General features: G+C 49.7%; 2 protein-coding genes across 4 annotated transcripts; both read left to right on the top strand.

The window, feature by feature from the left end:
• Positions 1–654: 654 nt before the first annotated feature.
• COMMD3 (COMM domain containing 3) lies at positions 655–4,381 on the top strand. Its single transcript, XM_075746352.1, has 8 exons — positions 655–829; positions 1,820–1,931; positions 2,036–2,099; positions 2,197–2,231; positions 2,556–2,616; positions 2,702–2,758; positions 2,862–2,921; positions 3,993–4,381. Exons 1-8 carry the CDS (start codon positions 697–699, stop codon positions 4,050–4,052), a joined length of 582 nt encoding a protein of 193 aa, XP_075602467.1. The 5' UTR covers positions 655–696; the 3' UTR covers positions 4,053–4,381.
• A 2,040-nt stretch (positions 4,382–6,421) lies between these two features.
• BMI1 (BMI1 proto-oncogene, polycomb ring finger) lies at positions 6,422–16,935 on the top strand. Of its 3 annotated transcripts, none has more exons than XM_075746348.1 (10): positions 6,422–6,562; positions 11,638–11,771; positions 12,186–12,282; positions 13,022–13,077; positions 13,215–13,265; positions 13,530–13,638; positions 13,729–13,774; positions 14,301–14,399; positions 14,804–14,884; positions 14,987–15,467. In XM_075746348.1, the coding sequence occupies exons 2-10, from the start codon at positions 11,660–11,662 to the stop codon at positions 15,314–15,316; spliced, it is 981 nt and encodes a 326-aa protein (XP_075602463.1). In that variant the 5' UTR covers positions 6,422–6,562; positions 11,638–11,659; the 3' UTR covers positions 15,317–15,467. The 3 variants fall into 3 exon arrangements, with proteins under 3 accessions (XP_075602463.1, XP_075602465.1, XP_075602464.1); XM_075746350.1 differs by lacking the exon at positions 6,422–6,562 and adding an exon at positions 11,027–11,112 and having other exon boundaries at positions 14,987–16,935; XM_075746349.1 differs by lacking the exon at positions 6,422–6,562 and adding an exon at positions 11,265–11,370.
• Positions 16,936–17,955: the final 1,020 nt, after the last annotated feature.

A 17,955-nucleotide genomic window follows, 5' to 3' on the forward strand; every position in this document is an offset into this window, starting at 1 on the left:
ACAACTTTATTTTGAGTCTAAGCTTCCGTTTCAGCTAGCCATAGGGGGGAAAAAAAAAAAAAAGTGGTTTGATACGCATATCTATAGGGGAAAAAATAGCTCATGACAGACATATCTAAGAGTAGACATTTCAGAAGGAAAATAACTTATAGGGGAAAGGAGAAGACTCTGTTCCTGATGTTTTAAGCAGGTCTGCAGAAATGTATAGCTTGAATTTGTGGACTTTAAACCTTCACACCAATATATGCACTTCAAAGACGTATTGAGGCAGCAGCGCTTTAGGGATTTAATGAGATATAACCGCTTTTCAGATGTATTAAGAAAGAAAAGCCCCGGCGAGATAAATACGCCCCAATGAACCTTTGCTGAGCCAGGCGCCGCATCCTTTCCCCGAATTTGGGGCAGAAACAAGCATCACCTCCCACTGCAAACCCCAAGGACCGGGGGGGGAGGGGGATGCATTTCAGCCACTCGTGCATAAGACACGCGTGGGCGGGGGGGGGGGGGGGGGGGGGGGGGAAGCGGGAGGAGGCGTCGCTCGCCGAGGGCTCCGCGGCCGCGGAGCCCTCGGCGAGCGACGCCTCCTCCCGCTTCCCCCCCCTCCCCGCCCGCCCCACGCCGGGCGGCTCCGCCTCGTCGCGGCGATCAGCTGCGCGCGCGTCACGTGGGCGCGTGTCGAAGGTCACGGCGCCCACAATGGAGCTGTCGGCGTACGCGCAGGGCGGGTGGAGGTTGTTGGGAGACCCCCGTTGTTTTCCCCGCCGTTCTTACGCTTCTCTCCTCCGCGCCGCTTTCCGTAGCCTCCTCGATCACTCCCATGCCGGGTTGGGTAAGGCGTGGGGAGAATCGGAGTGGCGTGGGGAAAGGCGGCGTGGGGGAGGGTGCGGGCCGCGGTGGTGCGCGGAGCGCGCAAACGGGAGCCGCGCTTCTTCCTCTAGCGACGCCCCACGCGTGTGTCAGCGTGTAGACACGCGTGTCCGGGCTGCATTAGCCGGCGTCCACACACACGCACGCACGCACACGGGGCGGCTCCCACATGGAGCGTCGCCCGTGGACGGCTCCAGGGTGCCGCTGCGCGGGGTGTCATCGCTAATGCGCGCCTGCTTCATTAAAGCTTAAACGCGTCGAAAATAAGGGGGGGGAGGGGGGGGAGCGGCCCAGGACGGGGTCCCCCGCGCGTCCGTGTCCGCGTGGAGGGGCAAGCAGGCGGGGCGGTTTTCCCCTGCCGCTCCGCTGCGACCGTGTGGGGTTTTTTTTTCCCGCGTGTGGACGCTTCCTATGGCAACCCCGGCGTGAAGGTATTACGGCCGTGTAATTAATTTGGTGGTATTAATGACACAGCCGCCGCCTCCGCGCGCGGAGAGAGCCGCCGGTGCCGGTCGGGGGGCGGCTGCATCCCCGGTCCCCCGCCTGGCCGGTGGCTCCGGCTCCGCTCCTCGCCTTTGGCGACAGGCTGCTGAGAAGCGCGGACTGGGCTTGGAGAGGAAATTGAAGGTTTCCTTTTTTTTTTTTTTTTTTTGTCTTCCCCCCCCCCCTTTTTTTTTTTTTTTTTTTTTACCGGGCAGGCGATGCAGAGGCGGCGGGGCGTGCATCGCCGGGCAGCCCCGCCTGGTACCGCTTGCACCGGCCAGTGCTTCATCCTCTCTCCTCCTCCTCACACCTTACCTACCTGCTCCGTCCTTTCTCTCTAAAACACCAAATGTGTTTCATTTTGAAGTGTTTTACGGGAAAAATAACCGTTCGAAGGGCGAGCAGCAGCTTTTGGTACCGTGTGCTGGGATTTGGCAAATAAGTGTCATCAGTAATTCATTTATTTTAGACGATCCAGACCTGAAAGATATTGACCCTACGGTATTAAAACATTGCCATGCTGCGGCTGCAACGTGTATTCTGGAGGCAGGAAAGCAGAATGCTGACATATCTGCTATAAGGTACTAACACTTTGAAGCTCCCTCATTTCTCTAGCAGTTGCAACTTTAAGCTGTACTGCTGAGTTAATGTTAACAGAAAACTGATAAATTCTTTTTCCCTGTAGCACGTGTCTAGAAGACTGTAAACTGGATAAAGAGAGAATAGAACAATTTTGCACCGAATATCAGGTTTTTAAACCAATTTTAACATATTTATGTTTTCTTTCTCTCATAGGAGTTTATTGAACCTAGCAAATTTTTTTTTATTTTTTTTTTTTTTCTTCAGAAAAACAAGGATGCTTTGGAAATCCTATTGGGAAGGTAGGTGACTCAGTCAGCACAGATACATAGTTTCAATTACAGCTACTTTGAAACTGTCCTGGAAAACACCTATGGGTACTTTAGGTGATTAAGAAATATTGTTCCATTTAAAAAAGGAAAAAAAAAAATTGGACATTTTTAAGAAACTTTGGAAAACAGCTGTTGAAACTTTTCTTCCTCCTTTTGGAATTATGCTCTTAAGAAATGTTATGAACTTTTCAAGAAGCATTATAAGGATCATGAAAAAGTTATTTATTGCTGGACAGCTTGAGAACATGATGTTTTCTTTTAGTGTAGGGAGCTTGTAACTGTTGTGTCTTTCAGCATAGGCAGATCTCCTCTCCATATAACTGATGTGTCTTGGCGCTTGGAATATCAGATCAAGGTAATTTTACCACATCAAGGTGTTTCTTTAGCCTGTTTCAGTGCTGAGACCTGACTTGTTTCTATGCTCTTTGTTTGTAATTTAGAGCAATCAACTTCATAAAACTTACCAGCCTTCCTACTTGGTGACCTTAAACGTAGAGGTACTGTACTCCTAGCACCTTCAGAGGAAACAATGCAATTTCACAATTTTTTTTTTTTTTTAATAAAACAGGCTCTTTTTTTTTTTTTTTTTTTGTCCTTCAGAGCAGTGATTCAGGATCACACCCAGATGTTAGGTTTAGTTGCACAATGGAGCAGTTACAGGTACTTCTTTCCTTCATCATTGTTTCTATGCTTGGCTCAAGTTGTGGATGTAAATGTTTTTAACAACTTGCCAATCAAAATGAAATCATATATAGTATTATTAAAAAAAAAAAAGAATCCAGCACTTGGGAGGGTAGGGGAGAATCTTCTATAAAAATTGGGTGTAGTTTTCTTGTCTTCTCAAATAAAGTTGCAAAGAAACTGATTTTAGTTGCATGGGAAGTGTTTTACATATGTGCATAAATATTTTGTCTGTTTCATAACTGTAATATATATGTGTATGTGTGTGTGTATAGGGGAGGAAATTAATCATTTTTCTGAAAGTCTGATTTCCCGTGCTTTAGAGAAATGATTAAAGAAGCTGGTTCAATGATTTAAATGTGTCATGATTAAAAATAGAGAACGAAGTGAAGGCTCTTCAGTGGTGTTAATGACATGTAAGAAATGTACTGAAACAAACGTTGATCTTTGTTTAGCGATTTAAATGTGTAACTGAACAATAGAGGTATTGTAATGCTTGGAAGTGACCAAACTCTGGAGGATTGGGGAGAGGGGTTGGGGGAAGAGGAAAAGCAAGATATTAAAACATCAGGTTTACACCTAATGTGTGTCTCGAAAGTCATCCTTCTCTTACTAATGAGTGCTTTTTAATCGGTTTGCTGACTTAGTTAAATCTGAGGTACTTTGGCTGAAGAATGGTCCTAGGACAAAATTCCACTCAAAATATTTTTTCAGTATTTTAGAAATGTAGATAGTACTTCAAAGCCTAGAGCAAATGTCAGCGTCAAGCATCGTATTATACTGATAAAATCTACGCGTTAAGAGTAGTGATCTAGTTTAATAGATAATATATCTTAAAAGGTGTTACCCTTCAGTTCCCACTTTTCTTACTATGTTGTAAAATGGGAAGCTATTTAATTACTTGCTGACATTGTTCATCAGTTGCAACATTTCTTTGTGGTATAAGGTGCTGGTTTCCCCTGCCCGTCTGTATGAAAAAAAAAATACTCTGTTCCTCTAGCTGACCTTTTAAAAAATATGTTTATTCTAAGACAGTATTTCATCTCTTAGGATTTAGTTGGAAAACTAAAAGATGCTGCAAAAAGTCTAGAAAGAGCGACTCAGATGTGATTGAAGGAAGGTGTCAGCCTGCTGAGCTGAAGTACTCTCATTCCTAAGAGTGTCTTCTAAATGACAAATGTCTTTCATCTCTTCATGCAAACTGTTCTTTTTTTTTTTTTTTTTTTAAGTCCTTGGATGCAAATTCAGTGAAATAACTGTTTTGTATGACCACACTTGGTATTCCTTGCTCGTGTCATATTTTTTTTAATTAACTCTTGTTAAATATTTGCTTAACTGTTGTGTCTTGAAAGCGTTCCTTCTGTTTCGTGTATTTTTAGAATTGTCACTGATTATTTTTCTCTGAGATTTAATAAAGTTTATTCGCTCCTGTTCTGTAATTTCTGTGGGGGAATTAGCTGTACCTAAAAGTCAGATGCTAAGCGTTAGACCGGCTCCGAGGCGAAAATCCCTTCCTCCCGTGCCGCTGCTGCTGCGGCGCGTTTGCTAAATTGCCCGTCGCGCTTTGTTACTTCCCTCCAACCGATCTTACATCTCCTGTAAGAATAAAGGTCGGTCCCCGGCGCGGGAGGCAAAAAGGACTTTAATTTCATTTTATGGAGCCGGGGCGCCTCACGGAAAGCCGGCAGCCCGCGGAGCTGAGCGGAGCCGGGTGTCGGCTCCGGCTCGACGGCATCTTTCCCCCTCGCGGTGCCGCTCCGCGCCCGCCGGCGGGGCCGCTGCCCTCCTCTGCCGCTGTCTCTGGGCCGCCCCGGCTCCGGGGGCCGCCGCGGAGCCCGCCCGCACCTGCCGGCGGGGGGAAAAGCGGCCCCGCGGAAAAAGCGCGGCGGCAGGCGGCCCCTCGCCGCCCCTCCGCAGCACCCGGCGCGGAGCCGGGCGCTTCCCTCCCCGCTCCTCCGCGCCCCGGCTGCGGGCAGCGTCTCGCCCTCGGCACCCGCGAGGGTTTCCCCGCTCCCCTCCCGCCCGCTCCGGCGGCGGCGCTCGGCGCTCCCCGTCCCCTCCGCGGGGCGGGGGACACCGCGGGTCCCCGCGACACCCGCTCCCGCCGCCGCTCGGGGGGGGGGGGCGCCGGGGCCGGGGGGTGGGCCGCGGCTCCGGGCGGGAAAGCGTCGGAGCGGCCCCCGCGGGGACGTGTCGCCCCGACGCCAGCAGCCCCGGGTGGGCGCGGCGGGGCGAGCGGTGCGTCCCGCGGCCGCGTGCGGGCGGCGGGCTGGGCGCACGAGGCGGCGGGGGCTCGAGGCCGCGGCGTGGTACCCCGCGGGGGCACGCTCCGCGGCGGGACGGGGCGGCCGCGCGTGTCGGGGGCCGCGGGTGGGAGCGCGCAACAAGTGCGCGGAAGGAGGCGAGGGCTGCGAGGGAAGGGGGACGGGGGCGGCGTGTGGGGCCGGCGGGTGTGCGGGCAGGGAGGGCTGCGGCGTGGGGAGGATGGAGAGGGCAGGGCGGGGGACGCACGTCGGGGGGTTGGTCGGGGGGAGGCAGGCGGCGCTCGGGATGGGGGGCGGCCGGGGGGGGGGGGGAAGACGGGCGGAGCGGGGGGGGGGGGCGCGGAGCCCGGAGGGGAGCAGGGGCGGCGAGGGCGCAGGCGGGAAGCGGGGAGCGTAGGGGCTTAACGGGAGCGGCGGCGCGGGCGGAGGGAGCGCGGGGAGGCGGCATCGGGCTGCTGCGGGCGGGGGGAGGCGGGCGGGAGCCGCGGGAGCGGGGCCGGGGGTCGGGGCGGGCGGGCGGCGCGGCGAGCGCGGCGGGGAAAAGGAGGCATCGGCGGCGCGCGGGCGAGCGCGTGCAGGGCCGGGGGGAGGGGAGGGAAGGAGGGAGGGGAGGGGGCGGCGGGCGGGGGAGGGGAGGAGGGAGGCGGGGGCGGCCGGGGGGGGGGGGGGGAGGAGGAGGAGGAGGCGGCCGGGTTGCGGGATTGGGTCACGGGGAGGCTGCCGGGCCCCGGCGGCAGCGACGCTAATTCCCAGGCCGCCCTTAAGGAATGAGGCGCCCCACGTGACGCTGGCGGGGCGGGCGAACTCCGAGCCATTTTGGGGACGGTGTCAGTTTCCACTGTGTGCCTTCAGCGTTGCATTCTTCCCTCCTCCGCCCTCCTCCCGCCCGCCCGCCCGCCCGCCCTCCTTCCCTCCCCGGGTCCCCGCCACCAACTATGAAATAACAACAACAATAATACTCGTAATAATAATAATAATAATAAAAAAAGGAACGCGAGCGAGGCCGCGAGGCGGAGCGGGGGGCAGAGGGAGAGACAATGGGCTGGTGGAGAGAGGACCCATCCGGACCGGGGAGACTTTGCGCTCCCAGCGCCTGAGCCGCCCGGGCGGCGAACTCGGAGGGAGAGCGAGGGAGCGAGAAGGGCCGGTGGACGAGAGGAGAAAACCCGGGTGTTTTGTAACTAAAATGAGCGGAGCGCAGCGGCGGCGGCGGCAATAAGCTTATTGCAATTGACAGCGTCTGCAGTTCATTTCAAGATGGCCGCTTGGCTCACATTCATTTTCTGCTGAACGACTTTTAACTTTCATTGTCTTTTTTGGCCGCTCCGATCATCACCCACCGGCTCCGTTTTCCGGGTACGTATGAAGCGAGGTGTCGCCTTACCAAGGGCGGGGGGCGAAGGGGGCTCGGCGGCGGTTTTCGGCCGGTTTGGGGGCTGCAAAGGGGAGCCTAGGTGTCCCCCGAGCTCTCCGTATGGGAAAAGCGCTGACAGGCTGCTCCAGCCACACACACACACATATAGACACGCAGCAGCAGCCCGTGCACTCGCTCGCGTTACGCACCCACATTTGCAAATTTTAGTTCCTTTCTTTCTCCAGACGCCCCCTAAAACCTTTCTGTGCACATGGCCCCCGAGGAGAATATTTATATTTCCAGACCCTGCTGCCAGCCCGGCCCGAGCGCCCTTTGTTTAAAGGCAGATTTTGATTAAACAGGGACGTTCGTGAAATCTGGAGCTGCCTGGGTCAAGTGATTTCAGTCGTCCCCGAAAGAAATGTGTCTGGGGGAGGTTAAAATGTCAGATAACGCACCCATTTTATAGAGATAGAGCCAGCGGGGGGTAGCGATCCTCCTGGAGGGGTTGTTAGGCGTCGGGGCACCCAGCAGAAAATGTTATTAACTTAAGTTGGACAAGTACTTGTGTGAAATTGGATGGGTTGTAAGATGGCGGTTCCCAGTTGTTTCCAATGTCTCCTCTTACATTTCTGCTCTAAATGCTAAAGTTTGGGGGTTTGTGCCTGCTGGGAGAAGAAAGGGGTGGCTATACACCGAGAAATAACTTTTTTTGGGGGGGTAAGGATAGCAGTTTGGCTGCGATCTTGGGGAGCTGGGGCGTGCGGTTTGCTGGAGCCTTTGGAGCAAAGGTGATGTGTCTGTGGGACGCTGGGGGTTTTTGAATTTCTTTTCTCTGGTTGGTATTTTTTTTTCTCCTGAGCCCGGGAAGGGTAAATTTACATGAAATCCTTTGTCAGGACTTAAAGATGTCAGGAGTGGGCTCCTCGTGCTGCTGATGGGCAGCACTGGAAAGTTGCTGGTCTGTGTTTTTGTAATTGTATGGCCTTGGCAATATGTGACGCGGGATGTTTCTCTGTGTTTACTGTAAATATTTGCAAACAATCAGGTAAAAATAAGCAGAAAAATCGCATTTCTGTGAAAGTGAGATAGTCACTTTTCAGCCTCTAGAAACTTTGATTCACTCCTCCGCTCTCCAGAAAAGTTGAGGAAAACCTGGGCGTCTGTGCCCATTTGCAAGCTTGGCATTAAAAGGATTTTTGATTTTTTTTATTTTTTTTTTTTCTTCCCCGGAGTCCGTAGCGGTCAGAGCAACTTATTTTATGGGACTGTGCCGAAGACCGGGGAGATTCTGGAAATACAGTCCAGTAAAACTCCTTTGAGTGACTCTGTGCAGTGCGTCCTGGAAACTGAGACAGACTTGGGTTGCAGTTTGCCAGAGACACGGAGGGTTGACCTGCCTGATCGCTTAGATAGTATAAAATTAACATTTTAGTGTGTTTTTTAAGTAGAGGGATCGTGTCCTTCACCTAGTTCCAGGGAGGCGATTTAGGGGATTGGGGTCCTTTTGCACTCCCTTGCCAATATTCAGGTCTTTCCTGGCTGCAGCGAGCTGGGCAGAGATATTTGAGCTCCGTGTGCCTTCTCTGAAAGAAGCACCGTCCCTCCTTTAAAACATATGTGGCCATTCTTGAGTGAAAGAGTAATAACAGGCTCGATAGTAAAAGTGGCTGTGGCTGATAATGAGTGAAGATGTAGAATGACGGGTTCTTTACTCCTGATGAGAGAGTTTTCCGAGAGGAGATGGGTGCAAGCTACACAAACCTACCCGAGCGATGCTTCCATTTTTTATGTATGTATTTTCTGTTAAAGACCTGTCGAGCAAGGTTTGATAGCTTATTGCCTTTATAGATTTTTAATAATGCAGCTGATTCTTAGCAGGAGAATGCACCTCTGTTTTTCTTCATTTTGACATAACCCGTTTAAGGCCTCTAAATAATCGCTTGGCTGGCAGTGTTTACTTCTGGCGAGTATTATCTTCGTATATTTTACGTTTGGTTGTTCCGTGTGTCAATGGGTAAATATATATTGTCCTGGTTAAGAGGCTGTTTGTATTGACTGTGTGAAGTGTTGGTATTCGCCGTGCTATCAGCACGAGCAGGAAAAAATCTGAAAGGGTTCCCCTCCTACCAAAATATTCAGCTCAGGCTGCTGTGGTAAAATGTGCAGCGTTCGTGTTACCTACCCGCAGGCACAGACACGCGTGTGCGTGTGCCTGTCCGCATGGGTTTGGGGGAGAAGTTAGGCGCCTGGTTCAGCTCGCTGCAGAAAATCACTGATTTCAAAGATAGCTCGTAGCACACTGAAAATGTGCAAACTTTGGGCAATAAATAATCCGCGTTTAGGGGTTGCTTCGACAAAACAGGTTTCACGGTTGAATTTAATCCCCCTCCATTTAGGAAGGGGCTACGCCTGCGTGAAATAAACGCGTTAATGTCTTGAAAGGTTTGTCCCAGTCTGTCAGGGCTGGGAAGGAATTCTCGGTCAGCCGACTTGCGTGACCTCGGTCACTGCTGGGTTTTTTGGTTCAGATATTTATGAATTATAAGGTAGTGACTTGAACAAATAAAACAGAACCGTGAAGCCAGCCTGTCCATGTCTGAGTACCTAAAGGGATCTCAGAGTCGCCGGCTTCAGGGCGCTGGACTCTTCAGAGAGGAGTGCAGAAGCCCGGGCTCTGCCTTTTCTGGGAAAAGCAAACCCTCGGTATCAGTTTAAAAGTGAGAAGCGGAGGGTCAGGGACCCTGGAAGCGACATTTAAACCGCAGCACAATGCAGAGGGGGGTTTTGCTTTCCCGCACGGGGCTAAGAAGACTTTTGGGGATCTGGTCTCGCTTGGTGCTTCTTGCACTTTGCTTTTTCTGTGTGCTGGCCGGCTGTGATTTGATGCTGGGGAGTTTTATCTGGTGCTCACTCGAGGGTTCTCCTTGCAGCAGCAGGAGAAGTTTCCTGGCTAGGGTCGCTCGTTGGCGCTGTGCACACTTCTTGAGGAATATTGTACCCCTGTCCTGGACAGTTTGGCCGAAATTCAAAGTTTTCAGAAAGCTTGGTGTGTTGTCTTTTTTTTTTTTTTTTTTTTCCCCCCCGCTGCTTAACATCGAAGTTTGCGAGTGGCTGGGGAGATCCTCGCATCTTGAGACTTCTCCAGCTCGCACGGCGCTGCAGTGAGAGGTGGCTCGCAAGCTCTGCCTCGGGAAGACTGGGGACCAAGAATAGGAGCTGGTGTGCTGGGAGCACTGGCGTGGGGAAATGAATAGCTTGCACTGGAGCAACGTTGTTACGTTACATTTTTCAGGATCTGGTTGACAGAAAATAATTTACTCTGCTATTGACGTGGCTGACGGGGTTTTTTTCCCCGGTGTACTTTCCCCTTTACCTCTTATTCCCTCTCATTTTAAATAGTATGTGTGCATCTAACGTTGGTGCCAGTGCATCCGATGGGGGTTTACGGGTTTCAGACTGTGAAAATGACATTTGTTTTTCACTCTTGTCGCTGCATTGTGTTGACAAGGTGTTGATTTAGCTTTAGGAATGATCTGGTCACATGGTCCTTCGCATGTTGTCACTAATGTACCGTTTAAAGTCGGTTTGGGCTTTCCCCCCCTCCTCGGTGTGCTTTATTGCTGAAAAGGGGGTTTGTTTAAGGATCTGGAGGCTTGTTTTCTCCCGTCCAAACACCTTACCCTGGTGCTGCGAATCTCTTTCCACCTCTTGCAAAACTTTGCACTGCGCTCGCTTCGTCCGCGGGAGGCTTTTCAAACGAGAGTCAAAAGAGGGGGGAAGGAGAGAAAGAGAGAGAGAAAGAGTTGGGGGGCGGGGGGGGGGGCGAGAAAGGAAGGAAGGAGAGAAAGGAGGAAAGGGGAGCAGGGACGGCGGCGGCGCGGAGCGGGAGCCGGGCTCGGCATCCCGCCGGCGGTGCGGGGGGCTCGGTCCCCGGGAGCACGGCGCGGCTCGGCGGAGGGAGGGAGCGGAGGGGGAGAGGAGCGATCTCAGACCAGCTCCTCGCACCGAGTCGACGTGGAGAGAGGCCCCTGAGAGGATCCGAAATGGCCGAGGTTCGGGAGGAGCCTCTGGCGCTCGCCTCCGCCGGGCTGAGACCCCAAAGCGCGGCTCAGCCCCGCGCCCGGAGCCGCCCCCGCCGCCCGGGTTGCCCCGCACCGTTCCTCGGCACCCTCCGGGCTGCGGCACCCCGACCCCGCCCGGGCCGGTCCCCCCCTCTTCCTCCCGCCCTCCCCCTCCCCTCGCAATCGGGCTCCCAGACCCCCGCGGGCTCCTCGGCTCCTCCACCCCCTCCGCCAGCCCCCGGGCCCCGCGTCCCACCCCCTGGCCCGGCCCGGCTCGGCCCGTCCCGCCCCCCCCCTCCCCTGCCGCCCCCCCGCCTGGCTCTCGTGTGTTCCCAGCGGTGGCAGGATGCCAAGTGTAAGTGTAAGTTGCTATAGCAACCCCCTCGGAGAGCGGAGCAGATCCGGATCGGCACCGAGCAGCAGCGGCAGCCGCCCGGACCCCTCTCGCGGGCCGGCCCCGCCGCCCCGGTGCCCGGCCCCGCTCCGAGGTGCGTGTGTGTCCCCCCCCCCGCCCCGTCCCTCCCCCCGCCGCCCCTCCCCGCTCTCCGGAAATGCCAGGGCAGCCGCACCGGGAGGCGCTGGTTCCCCTTTGTGCTGCCTCGCCGGCAGCCCGGTGCCCGGCCATCCCCCCCGCCCGGAGCTCCCCTCCGCCCCGCCGCATCGCCGCTGAGCCGCCCGGGGAGCCCGACACGGCCGGTGCCCCGCCGCGCCGCGGGAAGAACCCGTGCCCGCCGGGGAGCGGCGCGGTGGGTGCCGCGACGCGACCGCGCCTCCGCGGGGCTGCGCCCAGGCCGGCCCGGTGCGGGGCGGGGCGGGGCGGGGACGCCCCGCCGGCCTCGGGACCGGCCCTCGCCTGCCGCCCGGCCCCGCGCCGCCGCCGCCGCCTTCCACGCTTTATCTTCCCCTGCGCCGGGGGATGCGACTGCACGGGGGAAGGGGACGCGCCGGATCTCGGCACCTGGGACGCCGCCGCGCTCGTCCGCGCTGATCGGTCCTCTGTGTGTGTCTTTCAGAGCCGCCCCTCGCCACGCCAAAATGCACCGAACAACCAGAATCAAAATAACCGAGCTAAACCCCCATCTCATGTGCGTGCTCTGTGGCGGGTACTTCATTGATGCAACAACCATCATAGAGTGCCTCCACTCCTGTAAGTACTACCGGGCGCTCCGCGTTGTTTCCCCCGCCGCTTCCCACCTTTCCCGGCATCCCGGGAACACAAAAAAAACCCCCACCCAACCCCGGTCCGAACCCCCCCCCGAGGTGCTCGGGACCGCCGCCCCTCCGCCTCCCCGACGGGCTGGGAAATAGGTGGCCCGGCCGCGGTGCAGTTTTTCTGACGACGGCCCTACGGTCTTTGTTAAAGTAATAATATATGTACTCTAAGCGTCTCCTTTTCATGGTAATTGCAGCTTATTTGGGTATTTGTTTAGCTTAAGCAGCGCGCTCCTGACAATGGACGATTCGCTCTAGCTTGCATAGTTTACAAAATCGCACCTCGATCTATGCATATCTGAGCGTCACCTACGACCATTACTAAAAGGCTTTCGTGTTTGACTTACAGTCTGTAAGACCTGTATCGTGCGTTACTTGGAGACCAGCAAGTATTGTCCTATCTGTGATGTCCAAGTTCACAAAACTCGACCGCTTTTGAATATAAGGTAGGAGAAAGATGCAATGCGCACCCTGCATCTCTTATTTTACTTTATATGGGGAGACCAGCAGTAGTCGTGTCGATGTTATCTCTTCGCCTGCGATTTAAATCTGAAAGGACTTGTCAATTTACAAGCTAACTCATGTGTATGCTCTCTCTTTCAAGTTTTGTCATTGATTGAAATTGAAGATTTCTCTGGATGTGAGACAGAAAGTTTTTTTGTTTTGTTTTTTGGGTTTTGGGGGTTTTTTTGCATATGCCAACCACTGATGCAGTGCCTCTTCCCTCTCCCCCACTCTCATGTGTACCATCCTGACAGTTTTTACCTCCACTTCTGTATCTCCCAGACTTGCTTCACAGCCGTAGCTCCTAGTCATGAACACTCTTGCTGAGACTTTCCAAGCTAAGAGGCAAAAGCCTTCTCCTTTCAGAAATATTTTTCTTGTCAAGTGTTACTCTTTGCTCTCTTTATTTTCTAGGGAGGACACGTAGCTTTTAAGGCCTTCTTTCAGTCTGAGAGAATTATTTTTCAGCTGTGGTAGCGCAGATAAGTTTTGGTTTATAGCGGTATTTAGAGCAGCGTTAGTACGATTACAAGGTCTTCTAAGTTACCTTTTTATGACTAGCCTCCCACTTTGTAGAAGATGCCTCATTGTTGTGAAAGATTATAAATGAGGACCTGCCGCTCGGATTAAAATATCTCTTCATCTGCTTAATTTTATGTTTTGGGGTTGTTCTTTTTTCAGGTCAGATAAAACTCTCCAAGATATTGTATACAAGCTAGTACCAGGCCTTTTCAAAAGTAAGTAGTTAAATTGTTGTGGGGTTGTTTTCTTTTTTTCTGAAGAGTAGAAAAACAAACCCAGAACTGCTATCCTACATCCATACCAGGAGTTACACAGTATATACTAAAAGAAAAATATATGCTTTTCCATCTAGATGAAATGAAAAGAAGAAGGGATTTCTATGCTGCTCATCCGTCGGCTGATGGTAAAAGCTTCTCGTTCGCAACTTTAATAAATGTAGCATTGACCTAGGTGCTTTACTGTTTCCTTTTTAATTTACAAATTATGTATTACCAGGACAAAATTTTAAGTAGTAAATTCAGTATAATAGAAGTTTATTGTTTTAACAGTTAGGTAGCTTTAATTCATAATCTTACTATGGAGATGATTTTTTTTCTTGTTACTGAGAATTGCCATTCTTCCTGATTTGAATTTCAAAATGTAAATTATTGTGGAAATTTCTGCGCAGCTGCCAATGGCTCTAATGAAGACAGGGGAGAAGTGGCTGACGAAGACAAAAGAATTATAACAGACGACGAGATAATAAGCTTATCCATTGAATTCTTTGACCAGAATAGGCAAGTTCCAGAATGGCAATATTTTATGTTTACCTGACTGATAGCAGCTATATTTATTATTTGTTGTAATTGTTTCATTTCTTCTCACAGACTGGAACGAAAAGGAAATAAGGAGAAAGAAAAATCAAAGGAAGAGGTAAATAACTTTTCCTTACTCTAGAGGAGACATAACACACACAAACATCTTCGGGGCAGGTTTGTGGCTGAAAAAAACGCATAGGTGTGTGTATCTAGAACAAGAAAAGCAGACCTCCTACTACAGTGCTAAGTACAGAAGAGGTCAAACGTCTTCATGCAGCTGTACATGTAAACAATTTTTTAAAATAAAAAATACCTGCAGTGTTACTTTTAAAGCTGAATCTGATTTTTTTTTGTCAGATTCTGCAATAAATTATTTATTAATTAAATTTAAAAATCAGTATGCAATACATATATATTCTAAAAAGATAAAAATTATCTATAAAATTAGTTGCATTTTTAATTTCTTATTCTGAAACTGTATTTTACCATTTATTTCTGTTGTCCCTTACAATGCAGCAGAAATTGTTATAATTCATAATTTAATAGTAGATTTTAAAAGTTAACGTAAAATGTTAGAATAAAACTTTGGTGGAAATAATTGCTTGTTCTCAGTAGACTGATTTTCTTTACTATGCCATCAGGTGAATGACAAAAGATACTTACGCTGCCCAGCAGCAATGACAGTGATGCATCTAAGAAAGTTCCTGCGGAGTAAAATGGATATACCTAACACTTTCCAGGTACTTGCAGGGAAAGAGTGGGGTTTTTAAAAAATCGGTCTTGCTATTCTAAACCTGCTAATGCTAGTTAGCACTCATTTTGTCATTGCAGCCAGTTCCAGCAAGTGCTAACTGGTGCGTACAATACGTTGATGGGGTTATGAAGATTATTTTTTAAATATCTATCCAGAGAGTTTGGTGACACTCTGTAATTTTTTTAATGCTGTAAATATCGAGGTATCATGAAATTGCTCCTTAATGTATTTAAAGCATACCTAATAGATACGAAAATTCCCTATTCCCTGCTGGGTTTCGTATAGCATTTTTTTAAATATGGCAGCAGGGTTACCTTCACCTCAGAGCAAACATAGGCTAGGGGTAAATGCCTGGATGCTCCTTAATGCAAGGATTCATATCCTGAACAGATTGACGTGATGTATGAAGAGGAGCCTCTGAAGGACTACTACACCCTAATGGATATTGCCTACATCTATACCTGGAGGCGGGTGAGTATCCTCAGCGTGCCTCCCCCCCGGGGGAGCGGGGGGTGCGGGTCCTGGCCCTGGCCCGGGGAGGGCGCTTACCAGGATCTCCCCCTTGCCTTGCAGAACGGGCCTCTCCCCCTGAAATACCGGGTCCGACCTACTTGCAAGAGGATGAAGATCAGTCACCAGAGGGAAGGCTTGAATAACAGCGGGGAGCTGGAAAGTGACTCTGGGAGCGACAAGGCGAGCAGCCCGGCGGGAGGCATCCCCTCCACCTCCTCCTGTTTGCCCAGCCCGAGCACGCCGGTCCAGTCTCCTCACCCCCAGTTCCCCCACATCTCCAGCACCATGAACGGCACCAGCAGCAGCCCCAGCAGTAACCACCAGTCCTCCTTTACCAACAGAGCACGGAAAACATCGATAAATGGCTCCTCGGCCACTTCATCTGGTTGATGTGCCAACCAGGCTACCGCCCCCGCCCCTCCTTTATATAGATCTCTCCATGCCATTACAGCTTTATAGATGCTAATCCATGTGACTATCGTCCAAATTGCTTTCTTTTGTAGTGACACTGAACTTGGCTATAAAAGGCGGACTAGGTGACATTCAGGATGGACGTTAATGGAAACGCAAGATTGAAATGTAAATTGTTTTCAGAGGACTGGGAAACAAACAAAAGTTACACCTTCACCTGTTCTGAGTGATGCGGAGTTGTTTCCGTCCCCATCATCTGGACTCGGAAATCTCCAGAAGTCGATACAAATCCCGGGAAGTAGTTTGTTAATCCAGACTAACTCCTCCACCGTGTTCTCTTCGATTGTTATTGTTCTTATGCTGTTTTGTGAACCTGTAGAAAGCAAGTGCTTTTTCATCTTGAAATCCAACAAAACGGAAAGAATATGCATAGAATAATGCATATATGTAGCCATGTCACTGTGAATAACAATTTTTGCGTATTAGCCATTTTGATTCTTATGTTGCATCTTTTACTTCTCTGTTGCTGCGCAGAACCGATCAAAAGAAAAGTAAACTTCAGTTTTACAATCTGTATGCCTAAAAGCGGGTATTACCGTTTTATTTACTGACTTGTTTAAATGATTCGCTTTTGTAAGAATCAGATGGCATTATGCTTATTGTACAATGCCATATTGGTATATGACATAACAGGAAACAGTATTGTATGATATATTTATAAATACTATAAAGAAAATATTGTGTTTCATGCACTCATGATATGGTTGTTAAATTTACTGGTTCGACCCTTGCAGATGCCGCCTGTTTGAGCTTTGCTCATACTGCAAGAAACACTTTGCGTGTGAGAGCTACAGTATTGGGAAAGCACATTCGAGTCTCTGATAACCTGGAGGCAATTGGCAATCTTAAAAGGATTTTACTGGCTTTGTCTCTTTTTCCAAGTGATATATTTTTACTTTACCAAATGTTAAAGTGATGCAGTGAAGAAAAAGAAAAAAAAAAAAAAAAAAAAAAAAAGAAGTTACGGGACATGGAAGTCTGACCTGTTTCATTACTTTTTTTTATTTTTTGGTGTGGTGGGACTGTGTTTTTAAAAGCACATGGAATCATTATAGAAGCCATAAACTATTTGGTATAAATTTTAAGGAACCAGCACGTCGCTGGATGAAGGCATTTTATCTAAATTTGTTTTAATATATATGTATATGGTACAGTACTAACTTCATTAAAATTTAACAGGTACTTTAATATTTCCAATAAATTGTGGAGAATGCCTCCTCTAATGGCCTGCAAATAGGTGCATTTTATTAGAGGCTTCCAAGGGTATTATTTTTTTTCAGCAGAAGGAACTTTACCACCATAAAATATGAACAGCCCAGAACACTTTTCAGTTTGTGCTTTGCTTTGGTCGAACTTCGTGTGTGTTCATCACCCATCAGTTATACATTTGTGAGGGTGTTTATTCTATATGGATATTGTTTCATGTTTGTACGGGAAAATTGTAGTTAAACATTTCATTGTCTCCAGTCTGCAAAAGAAGCACAATTCTATTGCTTTGTCTTGCTTATAGTCATTAAATCATTACTTTTGCATATAAATTGCTGTTATTTGTCCTGCTTGTTTTTATAGACCAGGTGATTGCAAATCCTCCACAAGGTTATTGCTTATTGATGTATAATGTCTTGTTAAACAAGAGTTGATATTTTTTCCTGTAGTAAACATGTACAGTTCAATTTCAACAGTAAAAACTTCAGTTTTATATACACGAATAACTTTCATTTATAGCTGATCAAAGAAATAAACAAATAAAAGGGATAATCCATTGAAAAATAGCAAATGACCTCTGTTGATAATGTGGTGTTAAAAGACAGCTTGCTCTCATTGGAAGTCTTTCTGGGTGTACAAAAGGTTTTAGTGAACAGAACAGTATAGTACTAAAATCACACACACACACACACACAAATGCTTAGAAATTGCCATGATTTGTTTTGGTTGCCTGCCTCGAAAAAAATCTGCTGTTCTTTATTTGTCTCGAATTATTCTTGCAAATAAGCAAATGGTGTACTCTCACCTCCCAGTCAGCCACAGGTTTTACCTCCTATCTGTGCAAACTGTTAAACTGGGCTGGCTGGGAAGGGAAGAACAGGATTTCTGTGATGGCGAGTGCCAGGTCTCGCCTGCGCTGCTCTGGATTACTTTCTAAAATACGTTTTAATGTAAAGATACCTCTCCGTGCGACGGAGTGTCTTATCTTGGCACGATTCCCTCGACTATATGAGTTAATAACACTGTACTGGTTGAATTAATTTACGCAAAGCCCAGCACTGAACCGGTAGCAGAGGGTTGTACGTTTGCACGCTGATCAAAATGCGCTTATTTACTGGAAGTAAACTGATAACGACAACTTCTAGCATCAAAACGGAACTATTGTCGGTCTTTGTAGAGTGTCCGTGAAACACAGAGCAAAGAAACAGGAGCTGGATAATTCCCTTCGAGGTTTACTAAGCTCTCACAGCACTTTCGACATCTCCCAATTTGACATCTCACGCCTGAAAAAGAACAAACGTTTTCAGTAGCTCTCTTGCCGAGCTGCAGAAGCCGCCGAGGATGTTTGTGCT

The sequence above is a fragment of the Balearica regulorum genome, chromosome 2 (assembly GCF_011004875.1).
Source record: "Balearica regulorum gibbericeps isolate bBalReg1 chromosome 2, bBalReg1.pri, whole genome shotgun sequence".
NCBI classification, from domain to species: domain Eukaryota; kingdom Metazoa; phylum Chordata; class Aves; order Gruiformes; family Gruidae; genus Balearica; species Balearica regulorum.

Coding starts and splice junctions, on each gene's coding strand:
- COMMD3 (XM_075746352.1), top strand. CDS start 697: ATGGAGCTGTCGGCGTACGCGCAGGGCGGGTGGAGGTTGTTGGGAGAC. Junction 2,232..2,555: donor TTGGAAATCCTATTGGGAAG/GTAGGTGACTCA, acceptor TGTGTCTTTCAG/CATAGGCAGATCTCCTCTCC. Junction 2,759..2,861: donor TGGTGACCTTAAACGTAGAG/GTACTGTACTCC, acceptor TTTGTCCTTCAG/AGCAGTGATTCAGGATCACA.
- BMI1 (XM_075746348.1), top strand. CDS start 11,660: ATGCACCGAACAACCAGAATCAAAATAACCGAGCTAAACCCCCATCTC. Junction 12,283..13,021: donor CGACCGCTTTTGAATATAAG/GTAGGAGAAAGA, acceptor TTCTTTTTTCAG/GTCAGATAAAACTCTCCAAG. Junction 13,639..13,728: donor GAATTCTTTGACCAGAATAG/GCAAGTTCCAGA, acceptor TTCTTCTCACAG/ACTGGAACGAAAAGGAAATA.